The sequence below is a fragment of the Ambystoma mexicanum genome, chromosome 3q (assembly GCF_040938575.1).
Source record: "Ambystoma mexicanum isolate Mex_15411 chromosome 3q, UKY_AmexF1_1, whole genome shotgun sequence".
NCBI classification, from domain to species: Eukaryota; Metazoa; Chordata; class Amphibia; order Caudata; family Ambystomatidae; genus Ambystoma; species Ambystoma mexicanum.
This window is the reverse complement of record NC_090926.1, coordinates 1,197,485,607-1,197,510,980: the sequence shown is the minus strand read 5'-3', so window position 1 is coordinate 1,197,510,980 and position 25,374 is coordinate 1,197,485,607. Positions and strand designations below refer to the sequence as shown.

The 25,374-nt window shown below is 49.7% G+C and overlaps 1 protein-coding gene across 2 annotated transcripts in view; it reads right to left on the bottom strand.

Annotated features, from left to right (window-relative positions):
• Positions 1-25,374, bottom strand: part of LOC138447740 (complement C3-like) — a 2,843,165-nt gene that overhangs the window by 763,448 nt on the left and 2,054,343 nt on the right. For both annotated transcript variants that reach the window (XM_069604045.1, XM_069604046.1), the window contains exon 35: positions 1,841-1,927. In XM_069604045.1, the coding sequence (XP_069460146.1) occupies positions 1,841-1,927 (87 nt within the window). The remainder of the gene's footprint in view (positions 1-1,840; positions 1,928-25,374) is intronic.

Here is a 25,374-nt window from a genome sequence, read left to right as displayed (position 1 = left end):
TAACTAACTTTTCCTGAACGGATCCAACCCTTTTTGAACTATCTGCAAAGACTTTTTAAAGTACTATTCAACTGTGTGATCTTGGACACATTCCGCCTTGCTCTCTCCAAGAGTGGGCCTGGCCTATGACTTTCTTGCTCCTCAGTAGACTCTGCCTTTTCTGACTTGCTCTGGTTCTTTTAAAAATTGTGTGCTTTCCTAATTCTGCCTTTTCCCTCCCTTTTTAACTAACTTATTGGAGTGCCATCTTAGGTTAAGCGCTCACCTCTGTCTGTAAATAAGTGGTGTTTTAACTAAGACTTATTCAATAAGTAATCAGGGATGTATATATATTGATAGTGACTGTGTTTGAACTTGCTTGCCATATTAGTGTTAGTGTATTTTACAAGTGTGTTTTTAAATAAATAATTATATACTTTTATACCCAAGCTCTGGTCAGTGTTTGCTTGTGCTACTGTATCCTTGTACTTATTTTGTATACTCTATATACTGTCTAACTCTTCTTGAGAGAAGTCTGGCTGCTCAGCCACAGCTACCAGGTAAATCTGGGTAGTACAGACTGCTACCAAGTGGGTTTACTGCCAACACCTGTAGTCCTAAGCCTTTTGCAGTGGTCCCTAAGGGAACTGCACAGGTTTCTGCCTAACAGGAGCATAAAGTGTAGAGGGCCACGATGCAAGTTATGTAGACGGTGTGTGAGATTAAACTGCCTGAAGCAAAATTGCTTCCATCCACATAGATCTACCTTTTTGTACTCCATATCTGGGTGAGCCATTGGGAAGGTCATTGATCAAGAAGCTGCTGTGGCAACTTCGCCCACTTGGCTCTCAGGTATGTGATGGCTACGAAAAAAAGCAGGTTTGATGTCCCAGCTATAGGCTACTGTGTCAAGTCTTGAACCCTCATTACGAGTTACCATGAAAACTGCTGGTATTTCCGGCTTGCCAGTAGTACCGTTAACGGCTAATCGACCACCGGAATTACTGGCATATTGCAGGTCCGCGGGCATGCTCTTCCCCCCTTGCCAGAACTACCATCATGCCGGAATTACCAGCAAATACTTAAGAAAGGCCAGTGATTCCGGCAAACATCTGCAGGAAACACTGATTGCAACACCCAGATTGCCAAAATCACTGTTGTTGTTAATTCCGAAGCCTGAATCACTGTCGCCGGTGTAGCGTCATCCCCAGAATGAAAAGCTCGTCGGTGGCCATTTTGAAAAACAGAATCCATTTAAAATCAGCCACTTCCTGCTGCCATCCACCCCATTCAACACTGTAGACAAGCCAGGAAGTGGCAAATCCAGGCTCCCAGAGGACCGGCTCTTCAAGCCGCGTTTCACAAAGCTGTAGTCCTTTCCCAAGGACAAGACACACGAGAGGTGGTATTCATATTGGATATTAAATGGTGGCACTCCTTACTAACCTTAAAACCTTAACGGTGACTGTTCCTCAAAAAAATGTCCTGCATTGACTATGGAAAAAAGGAAGATGGCTTCAGCGGCTCTAGGTTTACATGTTGATGGCATCACTTTTGGCAAAAAAGGCACAGCAGAAACGAATCAGAACCCACAGCAACAAACTTTCATGTCCAGAATGCATCTGAGAGGATCATTCCTCCCATAGATGAGGAATATATGGGAGGAATGTATTCTCTAGGAATTCAAATAGATTTCTCAATTAACCTTTTTTATTTGTTTAGGCATATTTCTTAAACATTTAGAAAACACTTGCGACGTGGACTTGTGTAGAACCAGGGACGGTATATGTTCCTACTTTATTTAGCATTGCAATCTTAGAATATCACATGCCTCTGACCCATTGAACTCACTCTTACTTACCTTATTTAGGTACATGATGACTGACCCATTATTTGCTGTTGTTTGGGGTTCATACTGGTCAATGTATGTTTCAATGCCATTCATGAGCTGTGAGTAAAACAGAAATGAATTTTAAATTACTTTAAAATGTGATTTTGTTGCAAGGTCTTTCAACAACATCAAGATGACATATAACCTCCCACAACAAGCTACACACTCACAGATACATGCATCCTAGCGATTATGTACCAGTGCACAGCCACATAAACACCAACAGCTCACTCACACTTATTTAGCTGTCATATAAATATTGCAATTAGGCACCTAGTTTCGACTCACACCCACGCTCTATACAGCTCTTACTCATCCTCGCTTATTCCTCACTCATTCCTGGTTGCAATTGAAACTATTGACACATATATAAACCAGCAACCCCATTCATATTTACATTATTCATACTTAAACTTGCATATTGAGACACTCATTCATCCAGGCATTTAAGCGCATAGTTACATTTACAACCAGTCATTCTTAATATTTGCTCATTCACATACATGCAAACTAACATCCATGCTGGTTGTCAGAGCCTGGATTTCCTGTTCGCCCTGATCCCTGTGGTTCAGATTTCAGATGATGAACCACACTCTTGATTCATTGCCAACTTCTACTGAAGGATAAACAGAGAGTAAACCAAAGCCATCACATAAATATATTTATCTTCACCCAAGCATACCTCTAAACAAGGCCCACGCTGATACCCTCACACAAGATGCCTGACATAGGATGATATTCTCTGAAACCCTAACCCACCAGGGAAGTAAGTTGACAACAGTCGTGGCAGGGGGCCCAGGCCTTCAAAAGAGTGAGATACAAAAACTGGATAGATAACAGTTGGTTTACCAGCAGACTTCACTGCATTAGTGCATGCCGCATCCCACGAAGAGCAGGAGCTCCCATCATCTGTGGGCTGCAGGAGCAGCCTACCAACCCTCCACAGCTCACCTAGCAGTCAAGGTAAGCCCTGAGGCCTCGACGACAATTACATCCACCTAATTTCGCAGGCGCCGCAAATTATCATTTTGCGCTCCCTTGGCCACCTTTTACCCAGACAAGCCGTCCTGATGCTTCGTTAAGGCTGCGGGTAACCATCATCCACATACTCCATATGCCACCAGTCCCTGGTGCGCAGATCCGATTGTTCAAAATGGCTGCACTATTTTTGATTTCAAAATCTACTCTCCTGGAGACCAGCACTGACGCCTGATTGGCCCACCTTGGCTATACAGCCTATCACGAGGCACCGGTAGGTGCGAGCCAGCCTCCGAGAAAGACAGACAAGAAAGGCTCCTGACCGAGACCAGCACACTTCCCGCCGCATTCCACGAGGAGCAGGAGCTCCAATAATCTGTGGGCTGCAGGAGCAGCCTACCGACCCTCCACAGCTCACCTGAGCAGTCGAGGTAAGCCCTGAGGCCTCAACGACAATTGCATCCACCTAATTTTGCAGCCGCCGCAAATTATCATGTTGCGCTCCCTTGGCCACCTTTTACCCAACCAAGCCGTCCGGATGCTTCGTTAAGGCTGCGGGTAGCCATCATCCACATACTCCATATGCCACCATTCCCTGGTGCGCAGATCCGGTTCTTCAAAATGGCCACACTATTTTTGATTTCAAAATCTACCCTCCTGGAGACCAGCACCGACACCTGATTGGCCCACCTTGGCTATACAGCCAATCACAAGGCACTGGTAGGCGCAAGCCGGCTTCCAAGAAAGGCGGACAAGAAAGGCTCCTGATGGAGCCCAGCATACTTCCCGCCGCACTCAAGAGGAGCAGGAGCTCCGATCATCTGTAGGCTGCAGGAGCAGCCTACCGACCCTCCACAGCTCACCTGAGCAGTCAAGGTAAGCCCTGAGGTTTCGACAACAATTGCATCCACCTAATTTCGCAGCCACCGTAAATGATCATTTTGCGCTCCCTTGGCCACCTTTCACCCAGCCAAGGCGTCCTGATGCTTTGTTAAGGCAGCGGGTAACCATCTTCCATATACTCCATATGCCACCATTCCCTGGTGCGCAGATCCGATTCTTCAAAATGGACGCACTATATTTGATTTCAAAATCTACCCTCCTGGAGACCAGCACCGACGCCTGATTGGCCCGTCTTGGCTATACAGCCAATCACGAGGCACCGGTAGGCGCGAGCCGGCCTCCAAGGAAGGTGGACAAGAAAGGCTCCTGACCGAGCCCAGCACACTTCCCGCTGCATCCCACGAGCAGTTGCTCCGATCATCTGTGGGCTGCAGGAGCAGCCTACCGACCCTCCACAGCTCACCTGAGCAGTCAAGGTAAGCCCTGAGGCCTCAAGAACAATTGCATCCACCTAATTTCGCAGCCGCCGCAAATTATCATGTTGCGCTCCCTTGGCCACCTTTAACCCAACCAAGCCGTCCTGATGCTTCGTTAAGGCTGCGGGTAGCCATCATCCACATACTCCATATGCCACCATTCCCTGGTGCGCAGATCCGGTTCTTCAAAATGGCCACACTATTTTTGATTTCAAAATCTACCCTCCTGGAGACCAGCACCGACACCTGATTGGCCCACCTTGGCTATACAGCCAATCACGAGGCACCGGTAGGCGCAAGCCGGCCTCCAAGAAAGGCAGACAAGAAAGGCACCTGACCGAGCCCAGCACACTTCCCTGCCGCATCCCACGAGGAACAGGAGCTCCGATCATCTGTAGGCTGCAGGAGCAGCCTACCGACCCTCCACAGCTCACCTGAGCAGTCAAGGTAAGCCCTGAGGCTTCGACAACAATTGCATCCACCTCATTTCGCAGCCACCGTAAATTATCATTTTGCGCTACCTTGGCCACCTTTCACCCAGCCAAGCCGTCCTGATGCTTTGTTAAGGCTGCGGGTAACCATCATCCACATACTCCATATGCCACTTTTCCCTGGTGCGCAGATCCGATTCTTCAAAATGGACGCACTATATTTGATTTCAAAATCTACCCTCCTGGAGACCAGCACCGACGCCTGATTGGCCCGTCTTGGCTATACAGCCAATCACGAGGTACCGGTAGGCGCGAGCCGGCCTCCAAGGAAGGCGGACAAGAAAGGCTCCTGACCGAGCCCAGCACACTTCCCGCTGCATCCCACGAGCAGGAGCTCCGATCATCTGTGGGCTGCAGGAGCAGCCTAACGACCCTCCACAGCTTACCTGAGCAGTCGAGGTAAGCCCTGAGGCCTCAACGACAATTGCATCCACCTAATTTCGCAGCTGCTGCAAATTATCCTTTTGCACGCCCTTGGCCACCTTTTACCCAGCCAAGCCGTCCTGATGCTTCGTTAAGGCTGTGGGTAGCCATCATTCACATACTCCATATGCCACCATTCCCTGGTGCGCAGATCCGATTCTTCAAAATGGCCACACTATTTTTGATTTCAAAATCTACCCTCCTGGAGGCCAGCACTGATGCCTGATTGGCCCACCTTGGCTATACAGCCAATCACGAGGCACCGGTAGGCGCGAGCCGGCCTCCCAGGAAGGTGGACAAGAAAGGCTCCTGACCGAGCCCAGCACACTTCCCGCCGCATCCCACGAGGAGCAGGAGCTCTGATAATCTGTGGGCTGCAGGAGCAGCCTACTGACCCTCCACAGCTCACCTGAGCAGTCGAGGTAAGCCCTGAGGCCTCGACGACAATTGCATCCACCTAATTTCGCAGCTGCCACAAATTATCATTTTGCGCACCCATGGCCACCGTTTACCCAGCCAAGCCGTCCTGATGCTTCGTTAAGGCTGGAGGTAGCCATCACCCACATACTCCATATGCCACCATTCCCTGGTGCGCAGATCCGATTCTTCAAAATGGCCACACTATTTTTGATTTCAAAATCTACTCTACTGGAGACCAGCACTGACGCCTGATTGGCCCACCTTGGCTATACAGCCTATCACGAGGCACCGGTAGGTGCGAGCCAGCCTCCGAGAAAGGCGGACAAGAAAGGCTCCTGACCGAGACAAGCACACTTCCCGCCGCATTCCACAAGGAGCAGGAGCTCCAATAATCTGTGGGCTGCAGGAGCAGCCGACCGACCCTCCACAGCTCACCTGAGCAGTCGAGGTAAGCCCTGACGCCTCAACGACAATTGCATCCACCTAATTTCGCAGCTGCCGCAAATTATCATGTTGCGCTCCCTTGGCCACCTTTTACCCAACCAAGCCACCCTGATGCTTCGTTAAGGCTGCGGGTAGCCATCATCCACATACTCCATATGCCACCATTCCCTGGTCGCAGATCTGGTTCTTCAAAATGACCACACTATTTTTGATTTCAAAATCTATCCTCCTGGAGACCAGCACCGACACCTGATTGGCCCACCTTGGCTATACAGCCAATTACGAGGCACCGGTAGGCGCAAGCCGGCCTCCAAGAAAGGCGGACAAGAAAGGCTCCTGATCGAGCCCCGCACACTTCAAGCCGCACCCATGAGGAGCAGGAGCTCCGATCATCTGTAGGCTGCAGGAGCAGCCTACCGACCCTCCACAGCTCACCTAAGCAGTCAAGGTAAGCCCTGAGGCTTCGACAACAATTGCATCCACCTAATTTCGCAGCCACCGTAAATTATCATTTTGCGCTCCCTTGGCCACCTTTCACCCAGCCAAAGCGTCCTGATGCTTCGTTAAGGCTGCGGGTAACCATCTTCCACATACTCCATATGCCACCATTCCCTGGTGCGCAGATCCGATTCTTCAAAATGGACGCACTATATTTGATTTCAAAATCTACCCTCCTGGAGACCAGCAGCGACGCCTGATTGGCCCGTTTTGGCTATACAGCCAATCACGAGGCACCGGTAGGTAGGCGCGAGCCGGCCTCCAAGGAAGGCGGACAAGAAAGGCTCCTGACCGAGCCCAGCACACTTCCCGCTGCATCCCACGAGCAGGAGCTCCGATCATCCCTGGGCTGCAGGAGCAGCCTACCGACCCTCCACAGCTCACCTGAGCAGTCGAGGTAAGCCCTGAGGCCTCAAGGACAATTGCATCCACCTAATTTCGCAGCCGCCGCAAATTATCATGTTGCGCTCCCTTGGCCACCTTTAAGCCAACCAAGCCGTCCTGATGCTTCGTTAAGGCTGCGGGTAGCCATCATCCACATACTCCATATGCCACCATTCCCTGGTGCGCAGATCCGGTTCTTCAAAATGGCCACACTATTTTTGATTTCAAAATCTACCCTCCCAACAGGGGGGCGCTGTTGCGCACGGCTAAGATGGCCGCCTAGGTGAAGAGCTCCGGCTCGAACGTAATCCTTTTTATTAATAAATCCTTCCAGGTTAGCGTTGGCCGACGCGCTACTGCAGAATATTGCTGGGGAATGCCTTTGGAAGACATCCTGCAAAGGCTGTGTGAGTGGATCTCGAGACGGCGGAGCAATCATCGATTGTATCGGCAGCGCCTGCAGAGCGGCGGCCTGGCCACTGGTGGGCTCCGGGCGATTCGCACTCGAGCCCCGGGCTTGAAACGGCTGAGCGGCCTTGTGGGGGAGGAGCAACCTGCCTGAACACGGACGCTGCCTGTGGACGGCGACGCACCACTCATCCTCCTGCTGGACCGATCGGCGGTGGGAGAGCAGACCCCCTCGCTCCGGACTTCAGGCCACAGGATAGACCGGGCGAGGAAACGCTGCGACGACGACACCAGCCCCCTGATTCCGGTCCCGCCCGCGGCAAAGCCCAGCTAGGACGTAGCTGGTGAAGTAAGTGGGCAGACCGGGGAGGTGGACGGACAGGGGGCCAGCGCCCCCCCACAGGGAACGTCCGTGCCACGGGAGCGGGGGCGAACGACACAGGCGCCAGGAATAAACATCCTATTCACGGGACCCCCCCGGGAGCATACACTCCCCGCCGTTGTGGTCTTGTGGGGGTACGTACTACGGACGGCAGCAAAATCTGCCTGGACACCAAACGCACAGATTACCCGTGCGAAGGGACAGCCCCGTGCTCCCATACACGCTGCGATACACCTTGAACAGTGAGGCCCGCCAGGCCGCTTAATTCCAACACTCATCCGCCCCTACACGGGGACTGCGGTGTGGACGGTGGGGGCACTACATTACATCCCGGTTGAGCTGCAGGCCAGAAGTTCACCTGGATCCCCTCGATGTAAAGACAAGGCAACGGCTGAACGCCAACCTCTTGCACTCCCGACATACTCAAGGCCGAGGCTTTGCTTTATACGGGGACCGCGGAGGCCCACCACAGCACCCCGGGGACGAGATTGTATATCCCGGTGCCCACCCCCCAACCTACATCGCAACAGAACCGCTGCTGGTGGTCATTGGTGGCCGGCAGCATACAGACGTGGGAGAGCACAATTCACCCTAGAAGTTGCAACGCCACCCAATGGGCCGCACTGAGAAAAAAACTACGGGGGTGAGAAAGACCGGCCCAATGGATTCCTACACAAACTCCCAACAACAGGAGACGCCAGGAGGGGCAACACAAGCGTCTGATGCTCAAAACTCGGACCCCTTGGACCGCTTGGCTACAATTGTACAGAACGGGTTCCTGGCGGTCAATGTGAAATTAGACGACATTGTGGCGACGATCGGCTCCTTAAAAGCGCGAATGGAGAAGGAAAGCGCACGCATCTCGGAGGCAGAAAACAGGATAGGTGTAAATGAAGACGTGCTCACACAACATGGTCGTGACATAGCCTTACTCCAGACAGAACTCCGCAAGACGCAGAATAAGTGCGAGGATCTCGAATCTAGATCCCGCAGAAACAACATCCGTATTGTTGGAGTGGCAGAGTCGTTTGGCAAGGGCTCCATGGAGAGAAGGGTGGAGGAGCTATTGAAATCTGTACTAGGGGAGGATTCCCTGTCCGGCCACTTCCTCGTTGAAAGGGCCCACCGCACCCTGGCACCAACCCCCAAGCCGGGCGCCCCACCCCGAACCATCATTGCGCGTCTACTCAACTACAGGGACAGAGATGCGATCCTTCGATCAGCAAGGGAAAAGGGGACACTACACTATGAAGACAACAGAATACATATATATCCGGACTTTTCTGCAAATGTACAGGCACAACGCAGGTCCTACGAGATGGTCAAAAAGCAACTACGACTCCGCAACACACCCTATGCCTTAATATTCCCTGCAAAAATGAGAATTCAACATGGCGGTAGAGCCCACTTTTTTGAAAACCCCGTAGAGGCACTGGCATACGTCGAGGCCTCCATCCCACTGCCCCCAAGAGACCGCGCAAGAGACCCGAATGCAAGACCCTGCCCGGGTGAGGGTAGAGGCGATCCGGTGGATGGATGAGACTCCCCCCTACCAGTTGCAGTTTGTTTCTCTTTTCACTACAATGTCAGCACAGCTAAACTGAACCGAAATCCGACGTAATCGGGCCGTAGAGTCTCCCGCATGGGCGGCCAGACGGCTGAGCATTGCTTTGCGACGATGCACCCTCAGGATTGTTCCAATCAGTTACTTGGGCTCATCGTCAAGTTGGGGCAGATGATGTGGGTGGTGGGAGGGATAGGGCCAAAGGGTAAGTTCTTTTGTTGTGATCACCGCCCAGACGAGTTTCAGTTTGGGAGGGAAATGTGGGCAGTTGAAGGTTGTGGTTTGGTTGGAAAACGGTCTCACAAGTGCTGGCATCGCTCCAGTCCTGAATACATGTGCATTAACGGTTGTCGAAACTTAACACAAACCACACGCACAGATAATGGGTGATGGGTTAAAGGTTAAACTAATGACATGGAATGTCCGAGGCCTAAACAATCCAATGAAAACCAGAAAAGTAGGCAATTATGTCAGTAGGCACGGGCCCCAAATTTTAATGCTACAGGAAACGCATGCGCAGAGCACGGTTAATGATCAAATACTGGCGAAATGGGGTAAGCAGCGGTTCTCCACGAACTACTCCTCACAATCCAGGGGGGTAAGCATTCTGATTCACAAATCACTGGGGTTCATTGAAAAAGGCCACCTGTTGGACTCGATGGGTAGATATGTACTGGTCTGGGGGGAAATTGCTGGCGAACAGATAACCCTGGTAAATACCTATGGCCCTAATCTTGAGGACCCAGACTTTTACTTGCATATATTTGAAATCCTTGCTAAACATGAGGCAACAAACATAATATGGGGAGGTGACTTCAACGCTGTGCTGGACCAGGCCCTGGACAGGTCAGCCAAGACACCTAGACCACCATCTAGGACGTCGCTAGCTCTGAAACAGATAATGCAGCAGCTGTCCCTGCTGGACGCCTGGAGGGTGCTGTATCCAACAAGCAAGCGTTACACGTTCTATTCCTCTGTGCATGACAGTGAGTCACGCATCGACTATTGGTTTATCCCCTCAGGCACTTCACACGCCTTACAGAGCTGCGAAATCCTTCCCCGTACACTGTCTGATCATTCCCCAGTGACCATGGAAATTATTATCAGGGGTGCCCCTAAGCCGGCCAGGAGGTGGAGAATGCCTACCGGTATATTAAAAGATCCAAACGTAGTAGAAAGCCTGCACACAGACATTGCCGACTTCTTCACAGACAACATTGGGTCTGTGGACCATATCTCCTCAGTCTGGGAAACATTCAAGGTGTGGGCAAGAGGGGTCCTAATATCCAAAACAACGGGCCTACTGAAAGAGGTACGCCGAGACCTGGAAAGGGTGGAAAGGGAACTAACCGTATTGGAGGAGACATATAGCCGAACACATGGTGGAGATACCCTCTCTGAAATACATAAATCTCTTAGGGAATTCGATAAATTGGCAATGAGGGAGGTTCACTATATAGCAGCCCCTTCCAGAGCCCGGAGATACGGGGAGGGGAACAAGGCTGGGAAAATGCTGGCCAATCTGGTCAAGCAGGAAAACAAAGTGGCCCCGATTGCGTCTATACTCACGGCGCAAGACGTGATGGTAACAAGTGAACAGGGAATAAATGATGAATTTGTACAGTTCTATAAAGCACTGTACGCGAACCAAGATAGGAAATCCCCTGATGAGATCAAAGCCTATTTGGCCGCCTTGGATCTCCCTAAACTCACAGAAGAAAACAGGCTCATACTGGAGCAACCAGTCACGGCAGAGGAGCTCACTGAAGCGATCAAGGGGCTCACGTCTGGTAAGGCACCGGGCTCGGATGGCCTGGGAGTGGAATTTTACAAAGAATTCCGGGAAGAACTGGTCCCAGTTCTGCTGGAGGTGTGGGGGGAGGCTCTGGGTAAACAATCCTTACCACAAACAATGCGTGAGGCCATAATAACGGTGTTGCCCAAGCCCCGCCGCCCGCCTCAAGACATGTCATCCTACAGGCCCCTGTCCCTAATAAACGTGGACGCCAAAATCTTCGCGAAAGTGCTGGCAAACCGTATGCTACCCATCACGCCAGCACTAGTACATGCCGATCAAAGCGGGTTCATTCCCCAACGGTCCACCGCCCTCAATTTGCGTAGGCTATTTGGCATAATGTCACAGATCAACCCGAACAAACAAGCGGTGGCGATATCCCTGGACGCTGAGAAAGCGTTTGACTCGGTTTCCTGGGAATATCTGTTCTCGGTGTTGGAGGCATTTGGGATTGGCCCATTTTTCATTCGGTGTGTTAAACTGCTTTACACAGCTCCATGTGCGAAAGTACACACAAACAGAACTATGTCCCAATTGTTTGAACTAGGCAGGGGTACCAGACAAGGGTGCCCCTTCTCCCCTATACTTTTTGCCTTAACAATCGAGCCCATGGCGTCGGCGATACGATTGAGACACGATAATAGAGGCATAACACTGAAGGGAGCCACCCAAATAATATCATTATATGCGGACGATACGCTACTCTATGTTCGCGAACCTGACAAAAACATTGTTCCCATCATGACAGATATTAACGAATTTACAGAATATTCTGGATACAAGGTCAACAACTCCAAGTCAGAGGTGTTCCCGCTCACCCCCTCCACAAGATGCCCGGCTCATATTTGTGGCCTTAAATGGTCTGCACACCACATCAGATACCTCGGGGTACTGGTCTCCTGCAACAAACAAACACTATACATCGACAATCACGATCAGGCGCTACACACACTTAATGTTAAATTACAGATATGGAGGCGTCTCCCAATTTCACTACACGGTAGAATTGCCATTCTTAAAATGATCGTACTGCCGAAATTGTTATACCTATTTGTAAACATCCCCATATGGCCAGGGAGAGAGTTCTTCTCTAGACTTCGTTCTATGGTGGTGTCCTTTCTGTGGGACGGGAAGACAGCCAGAATCAGCTGGGAAAAGATGACAGAACCCTACGAGAAGGGGGGAATGGCCGCACCAGACTTTGAGCTCTATTATACTGTGTCACAAGCACAATTTGCAAAGTACTGGTACGATGATTGTGACAACTCCCCTCACGCGCAAATAGAGGAATACACTACCGAGCCCACTAACATTGGATCAGTGATCTTCAACACAAGACATAAAGACTCCTGCGAGTTCGACCCTGTGAGTTGCACAGTAAAAGCCTGGGGAGCGATATATAAAAGGCTGAAAATAGAGACTCCATATAACCCTGAGGTGCCCCTGTGGAAATACCCTGGCCTCCCCCCCACGTTCGATACCGATATACAGGAAACCTGGGACCCCGGCAGGGAGATGAAAATAGGCGATATGTACCTAGAGGGGAAATTCGTGACCCTGGAGGTGTTCACCAGGGGCGTGGGAGGTGGGCAGCTCAAGACATTGCAGTACTATCGAATGAGATCAGCATATCACAGTCGCTGGCCGTCATTCCCAGACGAACCCCCTTCCCACCCGTGTGTGCAGTTGGTTACAGTGCGGGGTGGGCTGGGAATCTCCAGACTTTACAAGGCAATGCAGACTCACTCTGCAGTGGTAAGCCAGGTGAGGGAGAAATGGGAAGTGGACATGAAAATGCCAATACCAGAAGAAAAGTGGGCGAGATACTGTGCACTAACAAAGCGAGTCTCCCTCAATGCCGGGCTTCGACAAATACAATTTAAAATCCTCAACAGACTGCATTACACACCCGCCAGGATAGCTACATTCACACCAGATGACCCAGGCAAATGTCCCAAATGTGGGTCCCCGGCAGCGGGGTCTTATCATATGTACTGGGAGTGTCCAGTTGTGATGCGTTTCTGGGAGAAAGTAGCGGAAATGCTAAATGAAGTCACACAGATTCCCCCGCACCTGACCCCACAAAAATACTTATTTGGTGATATAGGTAAATGCTCCGAGAAGCGTAGAAGATTGTTCAATGTGTCGTGTGTTATAGCTAAAAGATGCATATTGAAGTTGTGGAAGAGCCCGGCTGCCCCCACCATGGACGTGTTCTTACGTGAACTAACCTACATCAATGAATGCGAGGAACAATTCGTGCTGTCCCAACCGAGCATGAGCAGGCCAAAAGACATTTGGGGCCCATTCAGGACATACCTCTGTGACATGCTTTCTGATATCGAAACAACTGTTTAAATTACTACTGTTATTTATGTATTTAACAACAATATTGTTATGCATACTACTATATATTGTGTTTGCTGGGCGCTGCTGCAATTGTCGAGACCTCAATAAAAACATGTTATAAAAAAAAAAAAAATCTACCCTCCTGGAGACCAGCACCAACACCTGATTGGCCCACCTTGGCTATACAACCAATCACGAGGCACCGGTAGGCGCAAGCCGGCCTCCAAGAAAGGCAGACAAGAAAGGCTCCTGACCGAGCCCAGCACACTTCCCGCCGCATCCCACGAGAAACAGGAGCTCCGATCATCTGTAGGCTGCAGGAGCAGCCTACCGACCCTCCACAGCTCACCTGAGCAGTCAAGGTAAGCCCTGAGGCTTCGACAACAATTGCATCCACCTAATTTCACAGCCACCGTAAATGATCATTTTGCGCTACCTTGGCCACCTTTCACCCAGCCAAGCCGTCCTGATGCTTCGTTAAGGCTGCGGGTAACCATCATCCACATACTCCATATGCCACCACTCCCTGGTGCGCAGATCCGATTCTTCAAAATGGACGCACTATATTTGATTTCAAAATCTACCCTCCTGGAGACCAGCACCGACACCTGATTGGCCCGTCTTGGCTATACAGCCAATCACGAGGTACTAGTAGGCGCGAGCCGGCCTCCAAGGAAGGCGGACAAGAAAGGCTCCTGACCGAGCCCAGCACACTTCCCGCTGCATCCCACGAGCAGGAGCTCCGATCATCTGTGGGCTGCAGGAGCAGCCTACTGACCCTCCACAGCTCACCTGAGCAGTCGAGGTAAGCCCTGAGGCCTCGATGACAATTGCATCCACCTAATTTTGCAGCTGCCGCAAATTATCATTTTGCGCTCCCTTGGCCACCTTTACCCAGCCAAGCTGTCATGATGCTTCAGTAAGGCTGCAGGAAGTCATCATCCACATACTCCATATGTTACCATTCCCTGGTGTGCAGATCCGATTCTTCAAAATGGCCACACTATTTTTGATTTCAAAATCTACCCTCCTGGAGACCAGCACTGATGCCTGATTGGCCCACCTTGGCTATACAGCCAATCACGAGGCACCGGTAGGCGCGAGCCGGCCTCCCAGGAAGGCGGACAAGAAAGGCTCCTGACCGAGCCCAGCACACTTCCCGCCGCATCCCACGAGGAGCAGGAGCTCTGATAATCTGTGGGCTGCAGGAGCAGCCTACTGACCCTCCACAGCTCACCTGAGCAGTCGAGGTAAGCCCTGAGGCCTCGATGACAATTGCATCCACCTAATTTTGCAGCTGCCGCAAATTATCATTTTGCGCTCCCTTGGGCACCTTTACCCAGCCAAGCTGTCATGATGCTTCAGTAAGGCTGCAGGGAGTCATCATCCACATACTCCATATGTTACCATTCCCTGGTGTGCAGATCCGATTCTTCAAAATGGCCACACTATTTTTGATTTCAAAATCTACCCTCCTGGAGACCAGCACCGACGCCTGATTGGCCCACCTTGGCTATACAGCCAATCACGAGGCACTGGTAGGCGCAAGCCGGCCTCCAAGGAAGGCGGACAAGAAAGGCCCCTGACCGAGCCAAGCACACTTCCCCGCGCATCCCATGAGGAGCAGGAGCTCCGATAATCTATGTGCTGCAGGAGCCGCCTACCGACCCTCCACAGCTCACCTGAGTAGTCGAGGTAAACCCTGAGGCCTCGACAACAATTGCATCCACCTAATTGTGCAGCTGCCGTAAATTATCATTTTGCGCTCCCTTGACCACCTTTTACCCAGCCAAGCCATCCTGATGCTTCGTTAAGGCTGCGGGTAACCATCATCCATATACTCCATATGCCACCATTCCCTGGTGCGCGGATCAGATTCTTCAAAATGGCCGCACTATTTTTGATTTCAAAATCTACCCTCCTGGAGACCAGCACCGATGCCTGATTGGCCCGCCTTGGCTATACAGCCAATCACGAGGCACCGGTAGGTAGGCGCGAGCCGGCCTCCAAGGAAGGCGGACAAGAAAGGCTCCTGACCGAGCCCAGCACACTTCCCGCTGCATCCCACGAGCAGGAGCTCCGATCATCCCTGGGCTGCAGGAGCAGCCTACCGACCCTCCACAGCTCACCTGAGCAGTCGAGGTAAGCCCTGAGGCCTCAAGGACAATTGCATCCACCTAATTTCGCAGCCGCCGCAAATTATCATGTTGCGCTCCCTTGGCCACCTTTAAGCCAACCAAGCCGTCCTGATGCTTCGTTAAGGCTGCGGGTAGCCATCATCCACATACTCCATATGCCACCATTCCCTGGTGCGCAGATCCGGTTCTTCAAAATGGCCACACTATTTTTGATTTCAAAATCTACCCTCCTGGAGACCAGCACCAACACCTGATTGGCCCACCTTGGCTATACAACCAATCACGAGGCACCGGTAGGCGCAAGCCGGCCTCCAAGAAAGGCAGACAAGAAAGGCTCCTGACCGAGCCCAGCACACTTCCCGCCGCATCCCACGAGAAACAGGAGCTCCGATCATCTGTAGGCTGCAGGAGCAGCCTACCGACCCTCCACAGCTCACCTGAGCAGTCAAGGTAAGCCCTGAGGCTTCGACAACAATTGCATCCACCTAATTTCACAGCCACCGTAAATGATCATTTTGCGCTACCTTGGCCACCTTTCACCCAGCCAAGCCGTCCTGATGCTTCGTTAAGGCTGCGGGTAACCATCATCCACATACTCCATATGCCACCACTCCCTGGTGCGCAGATCCGATTCTTCAAAATGGACGCACTATATTTGATTTCAAAATCTACCCTCCTGGAGACCAGCACCGACACCTGATTGGCCCGTCTTGGCTATACAGCCAATCACGAGGTACTAGTAGGCGCGAGCCGGCCTCCAAGGAAGGCGGACAAGAAAGGCTCCTGACCGAGCCCAGCACACTTCCCGCTGCATCCCACGAGCAGGAGCTCCGATCATCTGTGGGCTGCAGGAGCAGCCTACTGACCCTCCACAGCTCACCTGAGCAGTCGAGGTAAGCCCTGAGGCCTCGATGACAATTGCATCCACCTAATTTTGCAGCTGCCGCAAATTATCATTTTGCGCTCCCTTGGCCACCTTTACCCAGCCAAGCTGTCATGATGCTTCAGTAAGGCTGCAGGAAGTCATCATCCACATACTCCATATGTTACCATTCCCTGGTGTGCAGATCCGATTCTTCATAATGGCCACACTATTTTTGATTTCAAAATCTACCCTCCTGGAGACCAGCACTGATGCCTGATTGGCCCACCTTGGCTATACAGCCAATCACGAGGCACCGGTAGGCGCGAGCCGGCCTCCCAGGAAGGCGGACAAGAAAGGCTCCTGACCGAGCCCAGCACACTTCCCGCCGCATCCCACGAGGAGCAGGAGCTCTGATAATCTGTGGGCTGCAGGAGCAGCCTACTGACCCTCCACAGCTCACCTGAGCAGTCGAGGTAAGCCCTGAGGCCTCGATGACAATTGCATCCACCTAATTTTGCAGCTGCCGCAAATTATCATTTTGCGCTCCCTTGGGCACCTTTACCCAGCCAAGCTGTCATGATGCTTCAGTAAGGCTGCAGGGAGTCATCATCCACATACTCCATATGTTACCATTCCCTGGTGTGCAGATCCGATTCTTCAAAATGGCCACACTATTTTTGATTTCAAAATCTACCCTCCTGGAGACCAGCACCGACGCCTGATTGGCCCACCTTGGCTATACAGCCAATCACGAGGCACTGGTAGGCGCAAGCCGGCCTCCAAGGAAGGCGGACAAGAAAGGCCCCTGACCGAGCCAAGCACACTTCCCCGCGCATCCCATGAGGAGCAGGAGCTCCGATAATCTATGTGCTGCAGGAGCCGCCTACCGACCCTCCACAGCTCACCTGAGTAGTCGAGGTAAACCCTGAGGCCTCGACAACAATTGCATCCACCTAATTGTGCAGCTGCCGTAAATTATCATTTTGCGCTCCCTTGACCACCTTTTACCCAGCCAAGCCATCCTGATGCTTCGTTAAGGCTGCGGGTAACCATCATCCATATACTCCATATGCCACCATTCCCTGGTGCGCGGATCAGATTCTTCAAAATGGCCGCACTATTTTTGATTTCAAAATCTACCCTCCTGGAGACCAGCACCGATGCCTGATTGGCCCGCCTTGGCTATACAGCCAATCACGAGGCACCGGTAGGCGCGAGCCAGCCTCCAAGGAAGCTCACCTTGCAGTCAAGGTAAGCCCTGAGGCCTCGACAATTACATCCACCTATTTACGCAGCCGCCACAAATTATCATATGTCACCCCATATTAGGTAAGACCAGACTCTATCGATTAAGGTCTTGTACCAAGCCTCACTCTTACGACTCCCCCTCAGCCCTCGAAACACACAAATTCCACCAAGATCACACCTACACTCCTGCAAGTCGAACATTAAAACCAAACTAGCACCCACCCCACCGCAGTCACAGGTCCTCACAGCTGCAACTAATCCTAAGCAGGCTTCCCCCACTAGCTTCCATGGGGCTCTCATCAATGCCCGATCTTTAGGAGTACACGCCATAGAAATCCATGATCTCATCATAGAACAAGATCTCGACCTCCTAGTAGTCACCGAATCCTGGCTCCACCAAGCCTCTGGTCAGCTGCTGACACTTGCCGTCCCACTAGACTACACCATCCTCAGAACTGAGAGATCCCATTCGCACGGTGGTGGCGTTGCCATCATAGCAAAAACATCACTACAACTAAGAGCCTGTCCCACTGATAACATTGCAGGCTACGAAATACTCTTTTTTGAAACAATTTTTAATTTTTTCCACAACACATTAAACGTAACCAACACATCAGACATTTCCGTTTGTTAGCTTCTTAGCTTACATTAACATGTAACACATTGCAGTCGTCCCCCCTCCCTCCCCATTAACTCGAGCGCCTACTTCAATGCCTCAAATTCTGTTTCTTGGGATCGATCTCCTTCACTATTCCCAGACGTTTCGTCTTTGCTGGATTCGACCTGGGAGAGTCCCGATATTGTGGCCATCATTTGTTTCCATGCTATCAGGGGTCCCGCTTCCTCTTCCCCTCCCCTACTTACTGCTTCGTACCATGCTGCCGTCTCAGCCTCTGCCCATTTTAAGAAATCATTCCACCACACCTCTTGTCTGGGTCTTTGGGCTGCTTTCCAGCCCATAGTGATTCTCCGTTTGGCCAGGATGTAGGCCAGATCTTTCAGTTTACTAATATGCTTAAGGTTTCTTGGTCTGGTAAACCTCACCAACATGCATGTCCATACTGATTCCACCTCTAACTTGATCCCCTTTTGGGACAGGCGTTGTTTAATTTCCACCCAAAATCTCCCCACCTCCGGGCACGCCCAGAACATGTGAATCATCCCGGCGCCCACCTCCCCGCACTTGGGGCATTTCTGTGTCACTGTGCTTCCAAACCTAGAGATTTTGCTGGGGGTCTTATAGGCCCTGTGAGTAACATATAACTGGATTTGTTGCAGTCTCGCATTCTGGGACACCTTCTTGTGATATCTCTGGGCTCTTTCCCAGTGCCCGTCTTGCATAGGTATTCCTGCCTCCTCCTCCCAATCCCGCCTCAATTGTAGCAGCTCCTTACCCACTCTAGACATCAATAGTTTATAAATGCGGGATATTTCGTGCCCGCCCTCCGAGATATCGTGCATCGTTTCGATAACAGTATCGGGTTGTTGTGCCAGTACTGCCCCAGGCCATTTTTCTCCCACTCGTTTCTGGTATATGTGATATATTGTTCCATGTGTATTCCAGTTTCCTTCATTATCTCTTGGAAGTCTAGTACCTTCCCCTCTTGCCATATGTCTCCTAGGGTCGCGAGGCCCACCGGTTCCCAGAATTTACAGATCCCCATCCTCGCCTGCTCGTCCTCTCCGCACAGCGCCACGAGTGGCACCTGCGGGGAGCATGGGGTTGGGTTTCCCATTACTTGATACGCTTTGCACCATGTTATCCATCCTAGTTCCAGTAATCTCGATCGCCCTTGCATCTCTAGTTTAGGTAGCCATATTAGTTCTTTTAAGAAGAATGGGTCGCAGTCCTTCCTCAACAATTTGGCTTCAGCCGTCTCGTCTTCGGACAACCATCTGACTACGTATTGAAGCTGCCCCGCCAGGTGGTATATCTCAACATTCTGCAAGTTTATGCCCCCTCTATCATACGGATTCTGCAATTTCCATAGGGCCACCCTGTTTCTAGAGTTATGCCATATAAAGCCCCTGCATAAGCTATGGAGTTTCGTGAAAAAGCGTTTGGGGAGCATGTATGGGATATTGGTGAAGAAGTGTAGCAGCCTGGGCAGGACCACCATCTTGAGCAAGGTCCCCCTACCCACCATGGCCAGGGGAAGTTTCGCCCAGAACCCCATGCTATTCTTGATACCTTCCACTGCCCTCTCCGTGTTGTATTTGAATTTGTCTATAATTGAATGGTATACATTGATCCCAAGGTATCTGATTGTTCTAGTCTGACAGGGTATCTGCAGGATAGGTAGGTCCCCCTGTGGGACTCCCCTATTTCTTCCCAGGGGAAACATACTTCACTTTTTGGGGTTTACTGCGATGCCCGAAAGGGCCGCATAGCGCTTCATCACTTCCAGGACATACTGTAAGTTTTCCTCTGGGAAGCGCAGGTATAGCAGGATATCATCTGCATATATTGATATCAAATGCGGTCCCCCCTTCGTGTGGACACCTATCTCTCTGTACTGCTGTCTGAAACAGATCGCTAATGGTTCTAATGCGAGGATATATAGCAATGGGACCATGGGCAGTCCAGTCTTGTGCCCCTGCTAAATTGCCATTTGTCTGAAATTATCGCTCCCGTTTTGACCCCAGCCATTGGGGAGCTATATAGCATCTTCACCCACCTCAAATACCCTGGTCCCATCCCGTATTCTTTCAAAGCTGTCTCACAGAGTCAAAGGCTTTTATTGCATCCAACGAAACTATTGCCATTTCACTGGGGTCATCCTTTGTTTGTTCTATGATGTGGTGGAGTCTTCTGTGATTGTCGGATATATTCCTGCCTGGGACGTAGCCAGTCTGATCAGGATGTATAAGTTTGTTTATCACTCTTTTAAGACGGTTCGCCAACACTGCCGTGAGAATTTTGCTATCTTGGTTTAACATGGATAGGGGTCTGTACGACCTGCATTCCAAGCTTGGCTTACCGGATTTGAGTAGCGGAATAATCACTGCCTCTCTCAGGGAGTCCGGCAATCTTCCCCTCTCGTACACCTCATTTAGCATAGCCAACAGCGCTGGAGCACTTCTTGTCTTACTTTTTATAAAATTTGCAGGGGAGCCCATCTGACCCCGGGACTTTGCACGTGGGTAGGTGCAGTATCACTGTCTGTAATTCCTCTGTTGTAATTGGGGCCTCCAGATTCTCCCTTTCCTCCTCGTTTAGCTTAGGTAATCCTGCGTCTTGTAGTGTCTCCTGAGTCTCCCACTCTGCAAACTCCCCCGTATCTTCATAAAGGTGTTTATAGAATCTGAGAAAACCCTCATTCACCCCCTCCTGGGTGTTCTTGATCTGGCCTTCTTCTCCCATTATCTCCCTGCCTACTGGTCTTGGTGTCTCGTTTTTATATAGCCATGCTAGCAGTCTCCTCGGCTTATCCCCTTCTATGTGTTGCCTTTCAATGTATTTTTTATAGTTCAGATTGCATAACCTTTCCCAGAGCCCTCCACTGGCTTGTTGTAGTTGGCTCACTTGTTCAGCGTCCTCCTGTGAGGTACCTCCTTTTCTCATTATTTTTTCTAGTTTCTTCTCCGTCTCTTGTAGCTCGCGCTGTATGCCCCCTTGGAGCCCTTTGGATTTGGATATGGCCACTCCCCTCACTACCACCTTAAACGCCTCCCATAGGGTTCCTTCTGACTCAACGCTCCCTGTGTTAGTTTCGAAATACCCTATGATCTCCTCCCTAAGGTCCTCTCGGAATGCCAAATCCTGCAGGGCCTCAGCTCTAAGCCTCCATGTCGGAATTCTAGCTCTGGGGGGCTGATGTCTCCACTCCAGGACCAGAGGGGAGTGGTCTGATAGTGTTCTTGCCTTATTTTCTGAGCCCGTCATTTCCCCTACTAGTTCCGAAGAGACAAACATATAGTCCAGTCTCGTATACAGGTTATGCGGGGCCCCGTAATGTGAGTAGTGCCTCTCACTCGGGTGTTGCTGCCTCCAGATATCTTCTAGTCTGAAGTCTCCCAACAGGGCCTGTAGTCCTTTTGTGGCTGGTGAGGATTTATTTAGTTTTGTATCAGACCTATCCATTGTAGGGCTTAATGTGCAGTTAAAGTCCCCTCCCCATATGATCGCGCCTCCCATATGGGGGCTGATTTTGTTGTATAGTGTCCTAAAGTAGGCTGCCGTATCTTGATTGGGGGCATACGTTTTTATGATACTCAATTCTCTGTTCTCCAGCAACCCCTGCATCACTATCATCCTCCCATCTGGCTCTGCCCCTGACCTGGAGCGTTTGTAATGGCACATGCGGTGCCACCCAGATAACCACCCCCCGGCGTAAGCTGAATATGTTGCTCCCATGGTGGTCCCTTTCAATTTTTTCCTGACCACCTCTAGTTTTTCTTTGGTGAGGTGGGTTTCTTGCAGTAATGCTATGTCCGTTTTTTGTCTTCTCAAATACAACATTACTTTGTTTCTCTTCAGGTAACTGTTAGGGCCTCTTACATTCCAAGTTACAATTCTAAGACCTCCCATCGTCATCCATATTTATCCCCCCTTCTCTCTCCCTCTTTGTTCCTTCCTTCCACTTTAATTGGCATGAATGTGAGCTTGTACCCTGTCTATTTTTAACATTAACTCCCCAACTAACCCCCCATGCCTCACACTTCCCACCTATGTTCACCACACCTGTTCCCTCCCCCCCATCCTCCCCACCCGTCCCCAACTTTTGCCCAGCTCCATCCCTGGATCTCAGGCTCCCCCGCATTTGGCCCTGTCTCAGTATGCCGAGATCAGGAACCCAGCAGTGTGTGACTGATCTATCGGTAACCTAACTAGTCTATATTCGGGGGGGGGTGAGCGCGAGTCCCGTGGGGCTCCTGCGGTTTTGCGCTATATCACCGTGCTTGAGCATTCATGTTTATTCGACCCGTGTTGCGCATATCCCAATTTTCTTGCCCTGTCTTATATTCTAGTCCCAGTGTTTGATTCTGCAGCACCGTAGGTACCCCATTCTCCATTTTACCTATCTGCGCTGTCTTCTTTCCGGGTACCAGTTTCCGACAGGAAGTTCTGTGTGTCTAGCCACTCGGACGCATCCTCTGGGGTGTCGAAGAACAGTGTTCTGTTTCTGTGGTACACCTTCAGTTTATTATATATAATATATATATAATATTAACATATATTTATAGCCGGCTTCCCGCAATCTTCTTTTCACTGCCCCATAGTTCATACGACGTCCCTGCACCAAGAGTGTGTAGTCCAAAATAAGGCAAAATAAGTTCTTTTAATCTCCATAACACGCACTTCTAAGTTAGTGCTGAACAAACCCTTCTCGTCACACTTCTCGTCACACTCAAGAGTCCCCACTATTATCAGCATCAGATCTCAGCATCGATGAGCATAGGAAAAAACAAATAACAAACATATTGCTGTCTAAAGGGGGCAAATGTTATGGAGATTACAAGAACGTATTTTCGTTCTAGTTTTCTTTGATATCCTTTATGAATATAAAATTACATTGATTAAGTCAATAAAGAGGTTGCGTGACAACACGTCTAATTATACGGTGGACTAGATAGATGCTGACCTTGAGACTAAAGCCATAGGGATGCTCTAGATACTGATATGTTGTAAGTACATTGTTTGTGAGAGGAAACACTGGGAGAGGGGTGATTTAGGTATGCAATTTCAGACAGTGGTTTTAATAATGTTTACAATTGTACGTTTGTTCTATTTTTAGAAGTATCTGTTAAATGTTCATCCAATCCTGATGAAGACATCCAAATCGGCCAAGTCGAAACTATTTACCATCTGGGGAGCTTTTTCGAAAAAAGAACTATCTGATAAAGCACCAATAGTCGATATTTTTTCTGGAATGAACTTTGATTAACTATTAGGTTTATAATGAAATGTACCAATGAAATGAATAATTCTTTTTTATGGCATTTTATTACATTTATATAACTTTTAGATGTGCAAATTACTTGAATGAATGTGTGCGAATGAATGAGCAGTAAAATGAATTAAATGTTTTCTAAGTATTATGTATTATATAATTCAAAATTCAAAATAAAATGAAAATGATAAATTAAAATTTGCATCCACTCGCCCTCCTTTTAGAGTTTCCTCATCTCCTGGTACCAACTTTTGTATATTGTTATATGTTTCTACCTCAAGGTACCAGTGATTGTAGAGGCTCCCACTTTATCTGGGTTTTGTTTATCCTAGGAGACATGAACTTAGGTTTCAACGACCCACAAGACCCCAAAGCAGAAGCCCTACATTCTGCTTTGAAAGATATGAATTTTAATTGGTGATCGATCCCACCCACATCAAAGGAAGAACCCTTGTTTGGGTCCTTTCTCTCAACTCCATCATAACCATAGACTCAATCACTCCTCTAGACTGGACCGATCATTACAGCATCACGTTCAATCTCATCGCTGAAGAACTAGTCCCCTGCTCAACCAATGAGTAAGAAGTGCCTCACTGTCTGCGCTCCCCACCAGAGTTTGTGCAAAATAGGCAATGTCAAGATAGGTATATGAACCAGCAAATTTCACTTAAGCAATAAAGTAGCTGTCAACAAAAAAGTTCTTAAGATTATATAGATTTAATCAACGGAGGAAACGCCACGCCAACACGTGTTTCAGCCCCCTCTGGCCCGTCCTCAGGGCGTAACAAGATATGTGACTTTCAAGAAAAATTAACAATTCAAGTATTTTAACAAAACATTAGGGCATTACGCTGATATATTAAGCATGTAGTAAGGTCTGCCGTGTGTTAGGTGTGAAAGAATTAGCCATATATTTGCTGAAGGATTTTCAAACATGCGTCCATTTCAACTATTCTTAAGCACTCTGTTAAACCTTCGAGGTTAAGGACTTAGGATACTCGTGATGTCTCATTCGTTTCCTTGCATGCCATAAAACGCTTCAATGCGTGTGTGATCGGTGATTCTAGCCGGCTTGCCGGTCGCACCCTGCTCAATCAATACAACCAACAACTACGAAACTAGAAATCTGCGCAAGCTTTCGCCTGACAACCTTGTCCCATTACTTAGCAAATCTCTACATACCATCTCAATCACTAGTGACAACCCTTGTACACTTGCCGACTCCTACCACAAATGTCTCATCTCAACTATCAACGCCATAGCACCCTTAACCACAAAAACAAAATGTTCCGAGAAACGAACCTGTTTCTGGTCTAACAATGACCTTGTCATACTAAGGAGAACCAAACGTGCACTAGAGCACACCCACAGAAGACATCCCTCCACTGAGTCTCTGACTGCCTTCCAGGCAGCTAATAAAACTTACAAAACTGCCATTGTCAATCACAAAGCAAATGCCTACAACAGGAGGATTAGCAATGCTGCCTCGGACTCCAAAGAATTGTTCGCAATCCTACGAGAACTGGAAAACCCCACCCCAACCACAGAAACCACCAATTCCAGTAAAGAATGGTACACTAGTATTCAAGACGGCCTTGCCGCTAAGAACACCCTCCTGCAAAATAACATCCTTTCGAAGAGCAAGCATTAGCTGATAAACCAGCTATTAGCGACTCTTGCAAAACTACTAACAAGAGCAATGACTCCTTATTTCAGTCACCCAAGAATTAGTGCTTGGCAATATTACCAAACTAAAGGCCTCAAATTGCAAAGGTGACACTGCCCAAGCGCAAATAGTTAAGTCATGTGCCAATACTCTCGTTCCCATCATAACCAATTTTGTTAATGCATCCTTCAACACCAACCAGTCCCAGCCAGCATTAAAGAAGCCGGGGTCACCCCAC